The sequence below is a fragment of the Embiotoca jacksoni genome, unplaced genomic scaffold, assembly GCF_022577435.1.
Source record: "Embiotoca jacksoni isolate LCO1_2020_lvr unplaced genomic scaffold, fEmbJac1.0.p SCAF_4, whole genome shotgun sequence".
Taxonomy (NCBI): domain Eukaryota; kingdom Metazoa; phylum Chordata; class Actinopteri; family Embiotocidae; genus Embiotoca; species Embiotoca jacksoni.
The window spans coordinates 16,407,092-16,426,226 of record NW_027185392.1 but is presented as its reverse complement, the minus strand read 5'-3'; the positions used below and the strand labels follow the sequence as shown (position 1 = coordinate 16,426,226).

General features: G+C 42.7%; 1 protein-coding gene across 1 annotated transcript in view; it reads right to left on the bottom strand.

The window, feature by feature from the left end:
* Positions 1-821: 821 nt before the first annotated feature.
* Positions 822-19,135, bottom strand: part of sorbs2a (sorbin and SH3 domain containing 2a) — a 49,518-nt gene continuing 31,204 nt past the window's right edge. The window contains exons 14-29 of the mRNA XM_069168036.1: positions 17,835-17,906; positions 16,011-16,067; positions 15,372-15,421; positions 14,334-14,509; positions 12,134-13,996; positions 10,339-10,418; positions 9,869-9,915; positions 9,358-9,472; positions 9,102-9,230; positions 7,913-8,107; positions 6,470-7,498; positions 4,960-5,445; positions 4,443-4,526; positions 4,101-4,138; positions 3,867-3,973; positions 822-2,469 (exon numbers count right to left, since the gene is read on the bottom strand). Coding sequence (XP_069024137.1) covers positions 2,408-2,469; positions 3,867-3,973; positions 4,101-4,138; positions 4,443-4,526; positions 4,960-5,445; positions 6,470-7,498; positions 7,913-8,107; positions 9,102-9,230; positions 9,358-9,472; positions 9,869-9,915; positions 10,339-10,418; positions 12,134-13,996; positions 14,334-14,509; positions 15,372-15,421; positions 16,011-16,067; positions 17,835-17,906 — 4,590 coding nt within the window. The 3' untranslated portion in view covers positions 822-2,407. The remainder of the gene's footprint in view (positions 2,470-3,866; positions 3,974-4,100; positions 4,139-4,442; positions 4,527-4,959; positions 5,446-6,469; positions 7,499-7,912; positions 8,108-9,101; positions 9,231-9,357; positions 9,473-9,868; positions 9,916-10,338; positions 10,419-12,133; positions 13,997-14,333; positions 14,510-15,371; positions 15,422-16,010; positions 16,068-17,834; positions 17,907-19,135) is intronic.

The following is a 19,135-nucleotide window of genomic DNA, read 5'->3' as shown; positions in this document are numbered from 1 at the left end:
CACACTACTGCCTTTTATTGCACATTACCGCCACCATCTGTTGACGTGCGGAATTGTGTAAACCAAACGCATTCACCTGTATCCCGCCACCTTCGTGCTGGTCGACGGGTCAAAACTCCACAGGCTACCTTCTAAAGATTTCCTTTTCAGTCACGAACAATGTCTTTTCTGTTGAGCTGAAAGCAAAACATATTTGGAAATATTTCATCTACCAGCTGGATTTTATTAGCAATACAGCCCCATAAAATTATCCAACAAATGCTAAGATACTGTAGAAATACTTAGGTCCAAGAGTGTGCATTGGGTTTGATATTAACATGAATAACATATAAGATTTACATCATCATTACATGTATAAACATATCAGGAGTCAAATTCACGTCTTCGGTCCAAATCCGTTCTGATGTTTGTATCAAAGGCAAGACAAGAGGTTTACGGTTCGTTTGAACACTGAGGAGGTTGTGATCATGTTCTCTGCACACTTTCATACACTTTCTTGGTGTTTTCTAGACTACATATGCATAAATTAATAGTTTTTTTTTTTTTTTTGCATCACAGAAGAGGTTTACATATACATGGCTATTAAATGAGCGAGTTGGATGTAAGGCAGCAATCACCAACTCTACTCAGTCTACCTACAGTTTAAATACCTCACTGACTCTTGAAACAAGAAATACCCGCAGCAGAAAAAAAGAAGAAGAAAAAAAAAAAGAGGGTCTACAAGCCCGGCTACTAGAACAGCTTTCAGATGAGTCGAGATCAGCACCACCGATGAAGACGACGTGAAGGATGTGAGGAAAGAAAGGAAACCAAATGTGATGGTGGGTGAGAAACAGCTGACTTTATAAAGCAAGTGGATGTTGGCCATTTCACAGCTCTCATACAAAAGGCTTACAAAAACACCACAGACACACACACGCACACAAAGTGTTCTCACACCAGCTGAGAAAGTGAATGACAGGAAGTGACGTGAAGGACAATGGACGGTAAAATATTTTAAGGTGCTTCAACAAAATTGTTTTGTTGTCAGTGTCCAAAGAGAAAAAAAAATAAAAAATAAACAAAGATAAACACATATTCATATTTACTGATCATGACAAAGCAGAGATGGAAATTGCCAATTATTCCAAATAATACACACATGAACAGTGATACACTACGTACGCAGTCTGACGACAGGGTGAAACGATGCCACCGGATCCGGAGGAAAAACTGCAGTTGCACGACTGAAGTTTTTCGTCAAATGTCATTTCATCCTTAAATCGGCACAAAACAACAGGACACCTGGCGAGTCATTAATATAGCCCATTAACTATTATGTTATCTGGACAATGACAATAAAATAACAATCCTTCAAATGTAGGTTAGGTGCAGTTAAAATATGTTTGAAAAAAAGAAATAAAAGCAACGTGGTGTCCCATTCTTTCCGAAACAATCCAACAACAGTTTGATCAGCGTTCATCCTCTAATAAATATAATACCTAAAAAGGTCAGTAACCTGTCTGCGCACACCGTCCACATATGACCCCTGAAGCTCCAATCAGAGTAACCTTTAGTGTGTAAAATCTGAAGTGAATCTGAAATTAAACAAACACAACTCGGTGTCCCAAGGTTTGTTAAAGTGCGTCAATCCTAATGTCGAAAATACCGTTGTGTTTTCAAATCTTAGACAACACGTTTTAGAAAGCAAGTACAGCAGTGTCAGTGATGTTTTGACTCAGGTGCAATATCTGAAAGCATTGTTGATTATGATTAATAATACCCCCAAATTCGAATCAACCAATGAAAACCTTGGGTGACACAAGACATCGATACATGCAGTCTTTTCCACATGTAACTCGGGGACGCTATCGTTCTTTTACCGGCCTGATGATGCAACATGGCTGCTCAGTTCACGCAACAGACCTTCTGACACAATACTGCTTTTACAAATCTCTCTGCACCGAACCTCTTTGGGGATGTTTGTATATGAACACTGAAATTTTCATCAAGATTTAAGAAAAAAGAAAGAAAGAAAGAAAGAAAAAAAAGGTGATCTTGGTGATCTCACTGCCCTTAAACAGTTGAAACAGAAAGGAAAGCATCACTGCGGTCCTTCGATATCCTTCCATCGCTGTCGAAAGTTTTAGGTCGCTGACTGAAGCACAAATTTTGGATTCTCCATGATAGAAAAATAAGGGTAAAAAGATAAGATTAAAAAAAACAATATCGTTTTAGAGAAGTCTTTCATTAAAGATGGCTAGTTACAGCTAAGTATTCTGTCTGTGTGAAGCTGACAAGCCACACATACACGCAAACACACATAGATGTGCGGCAGGTCTCTGTAGATGTCCTGCGGGTGCTGTGCTGAGGGCGGTGAATGTGTCACAGAAAAGGGGCGGGGCCAGGGGGAAGTCTGGAATCATCATTATAGCTGCTTCACGTAGTTTCCTGGGAAGGTTCCAAACAACTTGCTCCTTCGAGAGGTCCCTGCACAAACACAGGGTGACAGAAGGAGGTCGTCAGAGCTCAAAACACGGGCTGAGACTGGAGTGTAGCTGTTACCAATACTATTGTAGGACACTGTAGCCTAGAAATCAGTCAGCTGTGGACATTCAAATCTAAACAACTGACAATTAAAGAGGTTTTCAAGTAATTTAGCTTTCTGTAATGGGGATGTAAACAGATTGTCAGAGTAATTACACTTAATCTGTTAATCTCAGTTGGGAGGGACAATGTTGACTTCTTTCCACACAGTCAGGTTAGATATATGTGGTAGCACCACACTGACATCTAGTGGTGTCAGCCTGTTGATATTCGCGAATCATTTCGACAGTATGTCTCCAACACGCCACCAACTCTGATACACTTAACACTGTCCCAACTTGGCCTGGATACAAATAGCATGTTTAGTCCAGCTGTGTCTTAAAATGTTTCATTTTCCTTTATGTAGTAGCTATAAATGTAAATTACTATGATACAAAACAGATATTGCATTTTTCTGTCCTGGGAGAGGCATCGCTCCTCCACAGTTTTTGTAAATTTTTCTCCAATTTAAGAGATTTTCAGGGAATTTCTTCTAAACTGAATCTTGGGTCTAAGACGAGTTGGTGCTATATGTTGTGAGGATTATAAAAGCCCTTACAAAATGAGTGATTTGGAGCAGAATGTAGCATTTTGTGACATCTAGCAATGAGGTTGCAGATTTCAAACGACTTAACAACCCTCCACTTCCAGTCTGTGGTGGGAAACTCAACACAAAAGGCTCTCTCCAGGGCCAGTGTTTGGTTTGTCTCATCTGGGCTACAGTATGAAGGGCTTATTCTACGATAACGAAAACACAATGACTCTTAGTTTCAGGTGATTAAAAACAAATAAGAACATAATTATGAATATTATATTCCATTTCTGGCAAGAGATCTCTCTCAATTCTAGACAGTACTGACTGTTTGTTTGTTCAACAATAAAGGAGTACGAAATGGATACAACCAAGTAAGGTTCAAGTACCATGAAATTGTACTTCAGTACAATACTTGACTAAATGTATTATGTTACAAAACACAAACGACTTGACAAAGTTGTATTTTCTTACATAATAGGTCAATAGCGTTGTAGAAAAAAAAGTCTACTCTATATTTCATGTGTCTATAGTTGAACTCATTCATTCCTTCATTGACTTTCTCATGGTGAGCCTGTGTGCCTCTTTGTGGCTTTTGGAGGTTTTGCCATGTCTATATAAAATACACAAATTGATCTGCCTTCTCTGCTGTACTGATGAACTATAAGGTTATTCACAACTGTGGCTCGGCGTATGACAGGTTTTCTAAGTACAACAACATATTAAAACAATTATTCTTTTTGCTCGTTGACGTATTTTCTCATCTTACCAACAAACCAGCCGTCATCACACTTCTCCATCACATCAACAATGTCTCCTTCCTTCAGCTCCAGCTCGTCCTCGTTGCGAGGCATGTAGTTGTACAGGGCCTGGTACCTGTGTTGGAAACACAGATGTGAACTATCCACGACACACGGCACTAACGATATTCTGTTCTGTTTTGATTAGTCCGATAGAAGATTGTCAGCATAATCATAATACAGTTGTAACAAATGTCACTTACGGGTCTCCTCCACCGTGGAGTGCATCCTGTACTAACCTCTGAGTGAGAGAGAAAAAGAAACACAGACAGACAATAAATCAAAATGTGCTATTTTGGGGGCTTTTGTTTAGGGTTCGAGAAGAAAAGACTTTTCATGTCCTCACTCATTACTCAGAGATATTACAATTTAATCATCTCATTGAGGAAAACTACACATTATTAAGAAATCAGCCTACTTTAGCATGCATGGTACAAAATGTGTGGTGATCAGTCATGAATGATGGCTTATTTCCAAAGACTGCCTTCCTGCACAGAGACGAGAGTGCCGTAAGAGCATGGTTGAATGAAGACATGCCCCCCTACCCTTCGACCTCTAACGGGTGACAGATAGGACCTCCGGGAAAAGATGGGGCTACGAGGAGGTTTACCACCAACAACTGGATCCTGCTTAACAGGCAGAAAGACCAGACAGCTATGATCTTCAACAGTAAGCAAGTCAGCGACCTTCGAAATGAGCTGAACACACAGCAGAAAGTCGAATGGCATGCTGTAAAACATCAGCCATCAACATGTCAGTAAAAATCTTCATAATCACACCGCAGGACAACTCGCACTCCCATTTACATTCAAGCATGTCTCTGCTGCCCTTGAATCATCATGTTGGTACTTAGACGTTAATACACAACACAGGTTAGTCCACAATATATTTCTATTAATCATTCAGTTCAAACCAACAGCCCAAAACCTAAAGACAATCAATTTAGAAGTATATTAATCAGAGAAAAGTTTCAAATTGGCAAATTCTTTCAGCAAAAGCCTCATTACAATCCTCAGCACCAAACATGTGATCAACGCCATCATCTTCACATTCTGGCTTTACCTTCACTTTGGGAGACCTACGTCCTGGATGGGGTGGAGCAGGGACAGGGGGAGGAGAGCGTGGAGTGGAGAAGGGCGGGGCAGCCGTTTTAGCGGGAGACGGGGCGGGAGGGGGAAAAGGTGACTCGGAGACGGAGCAGGATGTGACGGGACGAGAAAAACAGGGAGAGCTAGAGGGCTGAGAGAATGAACGCTGCGAGGCAACGTCTGCAGACGGGTGAGAGAAGAGGAGGGGAGGTGGTGAGACAGACGGAGAGACTGGAGGTAGCGGCGATGTTGAGAGTTGAGGAAGGGATGGGGGTCGAGGGGAGACGTGAGGAATGGGGGAGGCGATGCTACGGTCATGCTGTTGTGACCGGGAGAAACACGACGAAGGAGAAGTAAAAGATGGAGAAGGGGGAAGTACGGAGGTCAGAGGTGGTGGTACGGAGGGTGAGGAGAGACCGGGGGGAGGAAACTGTGTCAGAGTGGAAGGAGAGACTTCAGCCTATAGGGATAAACACACACATGAATACTGAAGCTGAATCATATGACGACAACTTTATAGATGCTTTAATGCTGTTGTGTGTGTATTTGACGAAACCCCAGAAGAGACATGGAGGAAAAAAAAAAACTGATGGATGAACAAAAAAAAATCCGCTCTAAGGATGAGAAATTTGCATTTGAATCATGGCGAGAAATATCTCACTAATGTCCCACGTTTGATAAGGAACAAAAAAACAAAATAAATAAAACATCTCCAAAAATGCCCCCCAAAAATGAACACCATACTTTATCAGCATACTATCATTTATAACTGTCTAAGAAAAGACCAACAAGCTGTCAGCACCTGTCACACTATAACTTACTTTTATTCTTGGTCTTAAAAAAAAAAAAAAAAAAATCCCATTTGACTTGTACATTGATAATATATTTGAGTTCCCACTGCATTACTCCTCTTTGACTGCACATATACAAATCCTCAAAAGTCCTGTACTTTATCCACACACTATCATTACATATGTCAGTCCATAGGCTTCTGCAATTCCAAGACAATCTTTGGATTTCAGTCAGTAATCAATTACAATTACAGTAGTTTATTTAAAATATCTATATTTAGAATTCTTTTGACCCACTTTACGTCCAATCCCTCTTCACCAGCCATTCACTGCAGAGTTTCACTCTGCATGAATTTGCATTCACTGAATAAGTAGGACACTCCTTAGCCTCCTGTATAACCTCCACAACATCTGTCACCATGGATATTAATAGATGCTTTGATCAGCTGTGAAGTTACTTTACTATGTCTTGTTCACTTATAAAGTAATATGGCTGAGTAATACGAGTACAATGATTTTTTTTTATTTTTTTTTGGCAAAACTAAACTAAGAGAACAAAATGGTCAAAAAGTCGATTTTTAATTTTTTTTTTCTTTTTTTTTCTACAAAATAAGAAAATATTTTCCTCAATGTCCCTTTCAGGGCCTTGACGTATTTTCAATCTCAACAAAGGCAGCTCACACCATGCTCTACCTGTGGACTGAGTCTCTCATTTAAAACTATTAGGTCCTCCTCTTTGTCCTTTCTAGTTTCATCCTCTTCCTCCTCTATGAACAACTCAGTGTATCCCTTTCCTTTTACTGACGGTGCTCTCTGACACTCAAATTGTTGCTCATTCAGAGTTTTCGACTGCTCCCCCCACAAAACGGGCCGCGGCTGCATTGTTGCAGGCTTCTCAAACTGCACGTCCAACCGAACCGAGTCACTTGCTCGAACAACAGGCGGGGCTTTCACTGCTGGCTGATGGGATTCTTCGTCTTTTAGCGGGAGCCTCCCTCTCCGAGAGTCACTGGTCAGCTTGGCAGTTGGGGAACCAACAGGAGACGATCTTAAAAGGTCCCCGTCGTCTGCGCTGCTGGAACCATCCAGAATCATGGACAGCAGCTCGTCATAAGGGTCTTTTACTTGCAGCTCAATGTTGGGAGTTTTGCTGCGTTTGTTTACTTGCACAGTGGACTGGTGCTGTTGTGGAAGTTGTGTGGGGGACTGAATTGGCTCTGTGTAGGACAAAACCTCTGGCTCGCATAACATTTGGGGGGCTTCAGTGATATGTAACCCGCCGCTGTTATATTGCAGAGAAGAGTCAGGAGGTGGAGAGCTGAATGAGGAATGAGGGGCGGGAGGAAGAGGAGGAGGAGGAGGAAGAGGTGGAGCAGGTTGATGGAAAGGCAGCACAGCTGTGGTGTGACCTAAACTGAGGCTCTCTTCTTTAAAAGTGGGGAGTCTGGGAACTACCTGGGGTGTATGGGTGAAGCCTTTTTGTGATGGTACAGGTGGGAGTGACTTTGGCTCCTGGGCCTTAAGGAAAGGTGCAAGTTCAGCGGGGAGGGGAGGGGGAGTGGGCGGTATGGGGGTGGACGTGAGGGAGCGAACTGGAGTGGATGTGTCCAACGTGAGGGAGAGCCACTCGGAGGTGATAGCTTGCATGTCAAGCGTTCTCAAAGAGGGGTGAAGGGAGGGGAGGTCACGGGCGATGGGGGGTGGAGGTAGATGATAGAAAGGCTCCATGAAAATAAAGTGAGAAAGAAGGAAAAGTGTGATTTATCAAACTAGAAGAGAGAAGTACCCTGAGTGTTTTGTGTGTCTGGCTGAACAGAGATTAATGGGCTATCGAAACAGGATTCACTCCTGTTTGCAGATTTATTTATTTATCTGAATATATTCAAAAATAGCACACTGTCTCATAAGGCCGGAGGCCTATTCCCTTTGCTGATGACTAACACTATTGTTCCAAAGCATAAATTAATGTCCAAAAATCATTAATGCTTCATTTATAAAGTAGCTCAAAGTGCTTTTTTTTTTTTTTTTTTTTTAAACTTACAACCTTTTGTGCATTATAAATGTGGAGTTCTGCTGTATGGCTTCATTATTTGTTGTAGTCAGAAGAGTGAGTGCGTGCGTGTTCTGCGCTCTTACCTTGCTGGGTGTGGAGCTTGGTGTCCTGTTGCCAGGGTAACAATGTGGATCTATGTGGTGGGAGGAGCTCTTGGACGGCGAGCGCTTGACGATGTCAACGTAGGACACGGGAAAGATGCCCTGTTTGGTTGTGTCTGGGATCTTCCCCTCGTACCAGTTCTGATCCACCTGTCTGATCACAATGACTCTCTCACCCTACACACACGCCACACACCCAAAATACACACATCATTTTTGTGCATTTTTTATAGTTTACAAAAATATACCATACTACCTTTCAGACTTCTTAAAGCCACAGAGGAGTGTTTTATTTTCATAGGATAATAGCATCATCACAATTATCAACCTATTCCAAAGGGTTTAGTTTTGTTTGAAGAAGAATTGTCAGTCTGTGGCACCAGCTAATTTTCTGGATTTCGTTTTCCACTACAGATAGTTCCCCCTCAGTGTAGCTGGTCATCATAGTGACGTTGCGTGACTCCACCTTCAATGCGACACATACAGGAACAATGGAGGATATTGAAGGGATAGTGTTCTTGATTTTTCTGTATGTGGTGTTGTTTTAAACACAATTAATTGAGTAGTCCAGTGAATTAAGAAATTGCGGCCGCTATAGTGGCTTGGCAATTTTACAATTGAAAGTTTGTGCAGAAGGTGTCGCAGAATAATGACACAATGATGACACTAGCGACGCTTCTCTCTGATCAATCAGTTTGATGTGACCTGTTAGTACCGGCTCGGCTCATTGGAGCTGATGTGATCAGGTACAATCTGTAACTTTTATCTAATGAAACCAAGACAGGCCTGTACAGTCAGGTAGAGTTGTACCGTAGCATGCAGTGGAAAAGTGTTGTGTGAAGTTCAACCGTTGTGTATCAGTATTTCCAGGTCTGATTCGCAGGTTGATTAGTCACATGTATTGCGAACTACCACTGTGTGTATTGATGCTAAATTTTTGGGCTTCAAATCAGCAATTCATTTTCCAGAACTACCGCTGGTTGCCTTCATTTGATCAAATTAATGATCAATATCTGGTAACCATAAAATGTATTACTCTGAGGTTTTAACGACATCTGTATGACGACTTTTTCCTCTGCAATTTGAGAACGTTTTGCATCTTTTCACCGTCATACAACTTCAAAACTCAGCGCAGGAAATACAGTTTCAACCCATAGCGTGGATCACGAACCTTTCTTAGTGATAGCTCCACATTCGTATCAGCATTGAAGTTGTAGCGTGCCATTGCCTCTCCAATCTCTCTGACATGCGCTGGAGGAGGAGGACGGATTGGCTGCTGCTTCTCTGACGACGGCATCCTCTGTGCACGTGTGAAAATTGGTGTGAATGAGTGAATGTATTATGGACACTAACTGAGACAAAAGATGCACTCACGCATACAGTATTCAGTCCAGACGCACCGAGTCACATATCAGCAGCACACTTACCTCTACATATGATATGGGGAATATCCCCACCCGTCCGCGGTGCTCTCCTTCATACCAGTTGGCATCTATCTGCCTGATGATGTTTACTGCATCACCCTTTTTAAAAGTCAGCTCCCTGAAACACAGTTGTATCAGTGAAGTGTCTTTGCATGCAATTTTGATCCGCTGTACAGACATAAATGAGACAAGAACTGAACAAGACATCATCACTTCTACAGCATTTCATGTTAACGGGCATCAGAGGCCGAGTGTCAGCCAACAAAGCAGAAGTAAGAAAGACCCAGCACTTCATTAACCAGCCTCAGTCATGCATACACAAAGACTGCAATAAAAGCCATCCAGATGTATTGGTAAGTGGTAATGTGATGAAGACTTCTTAGAAAGCATGTATGTAACAAAGTCTGAAGTAACATTTAATGGAGCAAGTTGAGATGTCTTGATGTGCAGTTACACATTCGTGGTTTAGAGCTCGGCCTCCTTGTGCGTGCACCTCAAAACGTACGGTACTTACTTTGCCGTTTGTGCCTTAAAATCATAAATGGCTCTCGCGGGCTGTTTCTGATGGAGGAGAGAGAACAGAATAAGTTGTGTCATCTGTTTATGGGAGACCTAGAAGAGTAGAGTGAGAGAGAGAAAGCCGGCGGGTATCATCAGGTATAACATTAAATATAGATGATACATATGTACATTTCTTTGCGCTGCAGTACTGGGAAATTAAAGACAAAGAAATTAGCCTGTGGATCTTCAATCTGAAACATACTTATGATGCCAAACAATCACCTCATTTATGACACATTATTTAAGTGTAGTGTGGTTTAATAGTGGTGAATGGTTGTAATTAGGATCAGACATGTCGAATAAAAATGGTGAGCTAATTTGTGTGACAACTGAAAACACTGAAAGGTTCATTCGGTTAAAATGATTTTTGTCTGAAATGCAGTTTGCTGTTGAGAATACAAGCAACCAGTTTCAATGTTGTACCTCTCTGTCAGGAGTCGGTCTTCTACTCTGGGGTGTGTGGCGTCCATCCATGGTGGAATAACTCCTGAGGACATCCTGGTCTGTGATGAGCATGACAAAAGTTCACAGGAGTTACCATAGTAACCACTATAATGCCATCCGATTACCTACAATACAAAAATGTGATCTGGGAAAGCATTAAATGATACAGTGATGATGCCATTCCAACAGGTGAATGAGGGAATAAATGCTTGGGTCAAAAATGACAGGCAGGTATGTTTTATTTCCATTTCATAGGAAAAAACAAAGTGGTCAGACTTCTTCCACAATACAGCACAAAAAGACACATGCAATCCTACAAAATATGACAAAAACACTTACATATATACAAGCAAATGACATCAGGGAAAGAAAATGAATTTGTAAAATATGATGACTCCATAAATCAGTCTTCAAAACAAATATTCCAAACAAAAACAATGATAAATAATGATAAAAAGAAATAAGGAATAGTCACATTTATTTACCCCAAACAGCAAACCTGTCTCTAAGAAATGACATTCCTATACAACTAAATGGAAACAGCAAATATGTTTTTAAGAAAACAAAATTGCTATTGGATTATTTTATGTTAAAACAATGAGGAAATGTTATTGGTTTATGTATTTGCAAATAAGTTGATCCTGAACATTCAGTAATATGTTCACTGACAACGGATTTTTCACTAAATCATCGAATCAATATCCACTTGTTGTGACTATACCATCATTACACCTCTTGGGAAGGCTTGTGGTCCGTTTTAACACAGTCCAGAGACTTGAGACACATTATGTCTCGACATGTCACCAGAAGCACATTCTTTCTCTGACCTTGTCCAAAGAGCTTTTGTTGTCTAAATCTAACATCAGATGTAAGTGTGGATGGAAATTCCAGCGTCTTGTGCAAGTGAGAAGCACTTTGAGTGCCCAAACTCTAATGCAGGCAATAAATGGGACACTTCATTCATTTAAAAATAAATGTATCCAGCCAGCAATTATGCTGCACTAATAACTGGGAAAACCTTTTAATTGTATAGAGATGTAATATTTAAGGAGACAGGGTTGCAGCCAAAGTAATATACCATAAATTCTCAAATAAATGTTTTTCAAAATTGTGGAAAAAATATTAGGCATTCATTTGAAACAATCTTCTGTTTGGTCCATATCACATTTTCAGAAGAAACCTCCCTGTTTTCTGACCTGCTCTTGTTTTAATTTGCCATTTCCACCAGTAAAAACAACCAAATTATGTCTTACTAATCGAACCACTCTGTTACTATGTTTTTCCTGACAGACCTGTTGTTCTTCCTCATTATCTAATTCTAATATTTTCTACTTTTCTTTTTGTTCAGTATGAAACGTCTGTTAATAAAACAAAAAAAACCTTTTGAGAAGCTCAAAGGGCAAAATCTGCCAATTTCACTCACCAACTGTTCATGTCAGCAGGAAGCGTTTAGTTTTACTGACAATGGGTTTAATATTTAACAAATGAAGGGCCAGATTATATTTGAGAATTAACAGTAAATGAGTCTTAATGAATGTAAAGTAAATAAACAAAAAAAATAAGCAGTCACGGCAGTGTCTGCAGACCAATGAGGAGAATTGGAAAACGGGCACAGGCAGTATTCAAGGAGACACCGAAGTAAATGTACGTGGATGCATATCTATATCCATGCATGTATGTGTGAAGAAAAAAAATATCTATGTGTATGTATGACTTATTACAATACAAAGTGAACATGTGTGTATATGTGGTGTGATATGTTTATTTTCTGCACCTGAGTAGCAGAGACCATTTCCATTGCCCTGCTCCTCTCCATATTCATTGTTGTTTGAGGTCTCCGAGTGTCGTCCGTAACAGGCACTGATCGGTGACTGTAGCTGTGGTGACTGCAGCTGTGGTGACTGTAGCTGTGGTGACTGTAGCCGTGGTGTGGAGGGGTCCCCTCTATATGAGGCGTACCCTGTGGGGCTCCCATCTGGGTACAAAGATGCAGAGGACTGACCTCCGTGCCAACACCCCCTCCTCCCCCGCAGCGAGGAGCTTCGTTCAGGCACATTTGGCAGCAGCTCGGCCAGGATTCTCCTCAGGATGCTGTCATCGGGTGCCCTTGGGCTTCTGTGACCTCTTTCTGCTTGAATGTGCTCATATATGTCTCTCAAGGCTGCATCTAGTGCTTCATAAATGGCCTGCTTGGACTTAGCTCTGCTACCTCGACCTCCGCCACCGCTGCATCTTCTAGAGGTAGGTGGTGAGCCCTTTTTCCTGCGGAAAGGCACTGGGCTGACCAGAAAGGCCAGCTTGGACATCGCTTGCTGGGACTGTGAGCTCTGGATTTGGGAGTGGCTGCTGTTGCCCTGCTTTGAAGGTGTCTGGTGCTCCTGCTGTGCTCGTTCTCTCTCATGGCGGATCATGGTTGTGAAACGGGTGTACGAAGCCGGGCAGCGGCCTTTGCAGGAGCTGATGAGATGGCGGTGTTGGTAGCCCTGGCTCTGGCCTATACTTTGGTGACCAGGATGATGGTGGTGATGGTGGTGGTGATGGTGATGACGAAGGTGTTGGTGGTGGAGCGTGGAAGAGCCGTAAAGGCTCTCAGAAGAGGTTAGTGAGCAATGGTCAAAATCACTCTCACTGCAGAATGAGGAGCCCTCCACCTGGATGAAATCACTGAGGTCAGATGCGACAGCGTCTTGTTCACTGTCAGAATAGTCGGGGTTGGCTTGTGGGCCTCGGGGAACGGGAGGAGCAGGAAAGGACCGTCCGCGGCCGGGCTCTGGCCCAACACGAGGCTGACCCTCTGGTGGGCTTCGAGGTCGATGCAGGTGATCCATGGAGTGAGGTACGGTTCCACCGTTGCCGTTGTTGTCTTCTTCTAGTAAAGATTCTATAGAAAAACGACGTTTTGGAAAACTAGGCGTGCCACCACCACCACTGCTAGCTCGGGATGACGAGCCGCCTGGTGTGGTGGTGCCTGAAGGCACCTCACTATCACCTAAGTTAGGCATAGATTTGGACTTCTGAATAAGACGCTCATATTCAGAAATGCGGTTTGGCACCATATCGCGTGGCACTTCCATACCCCAAGACGGTGTCCAAGGAGAGAGACGATGTCGATGCAGATGAGGCTGGCGCTCCAGTTCCAGGATGCGAGCACGGACCGAGCGGATGACTTCAGATGGGATGAGCTGAGCTCGGTCGATCTGGTGCATCTTACGATAGAGCTGGAGAAAGCCCGGTGAGTCGTGCGCCCGTCGCCGGTGGAGCCGCGGCAATGAACGGGTGGAGGTCGATTGCGTCGACGGATTCCCATCGCACACCAGTGACCCAGCACTTTCTGAGCGGGTGGCGTTGCGCCCACCTGAGCCAGGATGCCCGTCATTTAGCAAGTCATCACAGCTGCGTGACTTCAGCTTGCTGGATGAGGATGGCACCTCCTCTGCACTGCTCCATGTCTCGGTGTCCTGGCGGTTTGCCTGCCAATTGTTCTTACAACAGACAGACTGCTTCGAGGAAGAGCTGCCTTCCTGGCTGGAAACCTCATGGCAATGGACAGGTTCAGAAGGGATAGGGGGCAGAGAGGAACTCTGATAAGGACCTGGGGAGGTCAGACTGTTTGAGTACATGATGCATGCGTCCCCACCTTTCAGATGTCCAATAGAGAGCAGCGTGAAAGAAGAAGGAGGAAAGTAGGTTAAGCAATAATACCCAGCAAAAAGGTGGGGAAGCTGGGGAGAGGGAGAAGAATCAGGAAAGAAAGAGAGAGAGGAAAATAAGATGGTTTTATATATTTGTGATATTTTTGTCCTTCGACTTCCACCAATCAGTGAACCTCAAACCGGACAGACACAACAAAATCTTCTTTGATTGTCTGGTGATGTAATAAGTACAGTGCACATGTATAACCGGGGAAAAGGAGGGCGAAGGGGGAAAGACAAAGGCAAAGTTAAAGGGAGATTCTTCAGTGTATGCGTGTGTACCTTTGGCTCTGGAAGGTGAGGATGGTGAGGAACGAACGACAGGTTTCTTTAGGCTGCTGCTGGGTCTGTAGGCATCCACCGGTTTAGGGGAAGTTGCAGCTCTGCTCTGAGACTGAGCATTCGTTTGGGAACTTGATGGCTCAGACTTCCTTCTCTTCCTGTAGTCGCTGGCAGCACTACAAAACAGACATCAGTGACAGCTACTTTGAGAACTCTAGACACCGATAGATGCAGTTTGTGGAGGGCATATTGAATTTAGGCACTATAAGTGCACTTTGGGGCACTTTTTCCTTTATACCCTGTGTCATGAGTATTTAAAACCCTTTACAGACCAAACTAAAATAAATTACAAGCAAGAAAATCGTTTTTCTAACTACCCCATTTCTAAACCACTCTTAAGAGGGACAAATGAAGAATCAAAATGTTGCCACAACACACAGCATTATGAAAACCATGAATAGATTTGAAAGAATAATTGTTTTTTTTACTTATTGTTGTGTCCAAAAAGATAGACAACAGCGTGAGTGTAACCTTTCTGATTCTAAATGCCTTCCTCCCCACTAACCCAATGGATTTTCTATTGACAACAAACAAGCTTAATGTCACTTAAATGAATTACATGGCCTATTCAATACATCCCTCCCTATTCTGCCCTTTCTGTTCACCGAGGAAAATGCGACTGAATAAGCAGGCCATTGGTGAAAAGGAGCGGGACGAGCGGGGGAGGAAGGGGGGCTGAGGGAAGGATGGGAGGTGAAGGGCAGAATCAATAGGTTTGCTGGGTTAATTTATTCTGGCTCAGTTAGTGAGAAGGAGAAGCAAAGAAGCCTGCAACCAACAACAAAAGCAAATAAAGACCAACACTAATCCTTGCAAATCATCATTAATAGCAGAAACAGGATATTTAGAGCAGAGACGAGGCAAGAAAGAGCAGAGTTTTGATACTGTGCTGAATCACAACAAGGACGGCTGCTGTTGAGAGGATGGGGGAGGGGGATGGGGGTGATGCGGAGGAAACATAAAAGAAACAGCAGTTACCTTGCAGGTCTCTCCGGAGGCTTGTCAGCAGGGGCAATGTGGAGGGATGTCTGAAATAGGGCAGACAACAAAAGAGAAAAGTGAGTGCCGCAAGAACAAAGACTTGAGGCAGAGCAGCTTACAATGCACAGCCTGCATGCGGTTGTCGCTGTGCCACACTCAAAACACTCCCCCAGCAGAAGGTGCGATGGATGCTGGTTCCACATGGCACACCTGACCAAGAAGAGGCCTACTGGTGCACACGGTGAAGATACATGTCTGGTGTCTCTTGGGTTGCTCTGAAGGATGATGGCAAAGGTGATGTATCGAAGGATGTTATGAGCTCAGCTCAGAGGGGCAAATGTTGCCCCGAAAAACCTGGCGTGGATTGGCTGGAATGGACTTGGTGGCAAATAATATGCTAAGCATCCAAAGATTAGGAGGATGTGTCTTTAACAGCCTTCACAAAGCAACATCCCACTCTTCATTCAGTAAATAGCTGCTGCAAAATCATACTGCATTGATTCTACTTTACATTACAATCATTTTAAGCACTTAAAAAAAAATAACATCATCTTTAAACTAGATTTCAATTCATGTGATTGGTTAGAAATTGTGAAATTAACAACACTACTGGAACACTCATGAATGTGAGATTACCTCAATGCGCTGGCGAGCGGAGATGTCTGGATTATAATCCAGCCGTTTTTTAGGAGGCTTGAGCCCCAAGCAGCAGCAGTGAGCAGGAAGGGGAGGAGGAATAGGAGGAGGAATAGGAGGAAGGTGAAGATGAGGTGAAGGAGGAGTAGCAGTGGTGACATCATGGGGAGAATACAAAAGAAAAACAGAAAACAAGAAACATGTGGAGAGAGTGACACCCGTTAGAGAATCCTAAAAACCAGAGATGGACTAACTCACAACTACTGCTCATGTGCTTTGCTTGTACGACGGACACACATGCACTCACTCAATACACACAAACGAACACGCGCACACACACACACACACACACACACACACACACACACACACACACCCCTACATCTATACATTCCTTCATATAAACATTCTAGTGAGATCTATCGATGCTTGATGCTAATTTCAGAATACAGTTAAAACTATGGGTTCTCAATGCTAAAATAAATAATATCTTTATACCACAGAAGCACATACATACACGCATGTACCCATGTAGCACACACACACACACACACACACACACACATGCAGAGTGTAAGAACAAGCTGTAAGCCAAATGAAGCACAAGCTGCAGTGTTGTGTTTATTTGGGAGTTCAATCCATCGCACAGTGAGATGCTGTGATTTAGTGCTGATTTACTGGTGCAGATAAACTACAGTTCATTCAGTTGGTCAAAACATTTTGTGACTTGTCACCTCAATAAACACGCAAAACACTGAACGCACTGTGACATTCTGTCCTGGCTGGATCAGTCAGTGCATATAAGGAAGCCATCTACACTCTAAGGGCTTATTGAGTGAGGTGAAACATTTCAAATATTGCAGGTCAAAATCTCAATACACAGCTGAACATGGCTTTGACGAGACAAAAATCATGCCCACTTCGTATGTGAAATTTACACCTGAACATTTCAAATAAGCCCAGCAAGCCGTCACCTGATGTCATGCTCTAGCATGGACAGAGGCATGTCCTCATGACACTTTGTAAATTAGTCAGGCTGGGGTAATTTGATCCCACATCTGTGGTGAGAGGCATTCCCTGCCATAAATCAGTAGGACATTACTTCCCCTACATCCAGTAGAGGGCGCTAAAGCACTTTGCTTACAGACACACTGAGCACTTCTTTCTACTTTACCAAAAGTGAAGATAAACAAAAATATTAGCAGCCATAAACAGAGGATGAAATGAATAAATAGGCTCAATAAAACGCAGATTAACTGATATATAATAGAAAGTACAAGATATGTTAAAGAAACTGCACAGACTTTTGTCATGGCAATGATTGTTATCTATATTGATAGGAAACATCTATTGCATATTTTTTTAAGTTCTGATCGACTGACTGATTCTTCTGTTCAGTTTTACCAGCCTGGAGGTCAGGTCATCTAAAACATCTGAAGCACACTGCCTTTTAACCAATTTCCCTGCTTGTTTTTGAAAAAAAAAAAAAAAAAAATGCAAAACTGAACCAACTGAAATGAAAGTGTCCAGTTTGTGTGTGAAAGTATGAGTGCCTGCTCGTCTCAAGGCCCAAAAAAACAGCAATACAGAGACGTAACACAGCCTGTCACAAGGGTGTGTGTGTGTGTGTGTGTGTGTGTGTGTGTGGGACGGAGGGGGGGGGGGGTCACAGCACCAAACAAGTACCACATGCCCAAACAACTCGCCCCACCCAATCTAACAGTGGAGACATTAAAAAAAAAAGAAGTAATGGGTGGGGTGGAGAGAGTGGTTGTAGGCCTATGGCAAGGTTGTGGTTGAGGTAGTAGCTAGGCCCCGACTTACCGGCCGCCCAAACTCCAGCTCGGAAAAGAACTTATACCAAGGCTCGTTCTCTAAATCTATGTCATCATAGGTCTGGGAAAGCATGATAGTGACAGAGAGAGGCAGAAGAGGAAAAGACAGAAGAGAGGAAGTGTGGAAAGGAGTCACACACAAAGAGAGACATGGACCTCATGGTTAGGAATGGGCAAAGGTGGCAAAGAGAGATGGGCACAGGATGAACTAGGATGAAGATTTAGACTGGCTCATGGGAACAAAAGTGATGACGCAGAACCCATTTACTTCTGAAGTTTCACTTGTACAGTATATTGGTGACAGTATGAGCGTCCCAGTCAGCCAGCCAAGTGCTAAACGCTACCACACTCCAAATAGGGATCCGGCTAAGTGTCAAATATTTTGTTATTCACAAGTGTAAAATACCTGATCAGAGTTAACATAGTGATTATGCTTCGTGTGCTGCAAGGACAGCACCATGAACCATTTAACTGCCACTAACTTTTTAAAATCTTACATCTTTTAAAATCCTATTTATTTTTATATCACTTTTCACTGTTTTTCTTATATATCTTAAAACTTTTGTGCTAGATATCTGATGAACTATACATTGTTCTGTTGATGAAAAGTGCTATACAAATAAACATGTCATCCTTTGAAATGACACAAATCTGCCACATTTCCCCCCTTTAGTCTGCCTCAAAGTTATTCTCCATCGACACATTACACACTAAACCCATTATGTCACAATGCAGACGCCTTTAAAGGTGGATTTAAAAATGTTTTTCTTTATTTTGATTTTGATTTTATACACTTTATTAATCCCCGAGGGGAAATTTCTTCACTACAGCAGGGGGGCTCTCAGGGGGGAGATGCTGCAGCAGGCTGCCACTAGCGCGGCGCCAGGTAACCTGACCTGAGGTGCATGTTTTTGGATGATGGGAGGAAGCCGGAGAACCCGGAGAGAACCCACGCAAGCACAGGGAGAACATGCAAACTCTGCACAGAAAGGCTCAGGACCGGATTCGAAACCGGAACCTTTTTTGCTGTGAGGTGACAGTGCTAACCACTGCACCACCGTGCCGCCCAAACAGTTTACAGTTCAGGACTGAGGTGTATTGTTTACATTGAGAGTTGTCAGCTGTCACAGTGTTTCCTTATCAAATGTTAAATATTATTGGCTGAAAAGACACTGTATATAATGCAATACTTTGCATTCATGGCATACAAATGATGGACAAATTGCTTTTAGGAGCAAGTTGTTATTTCTGTTGATGTCACATGAGAAATTATAACACTCAGCTCTTCCT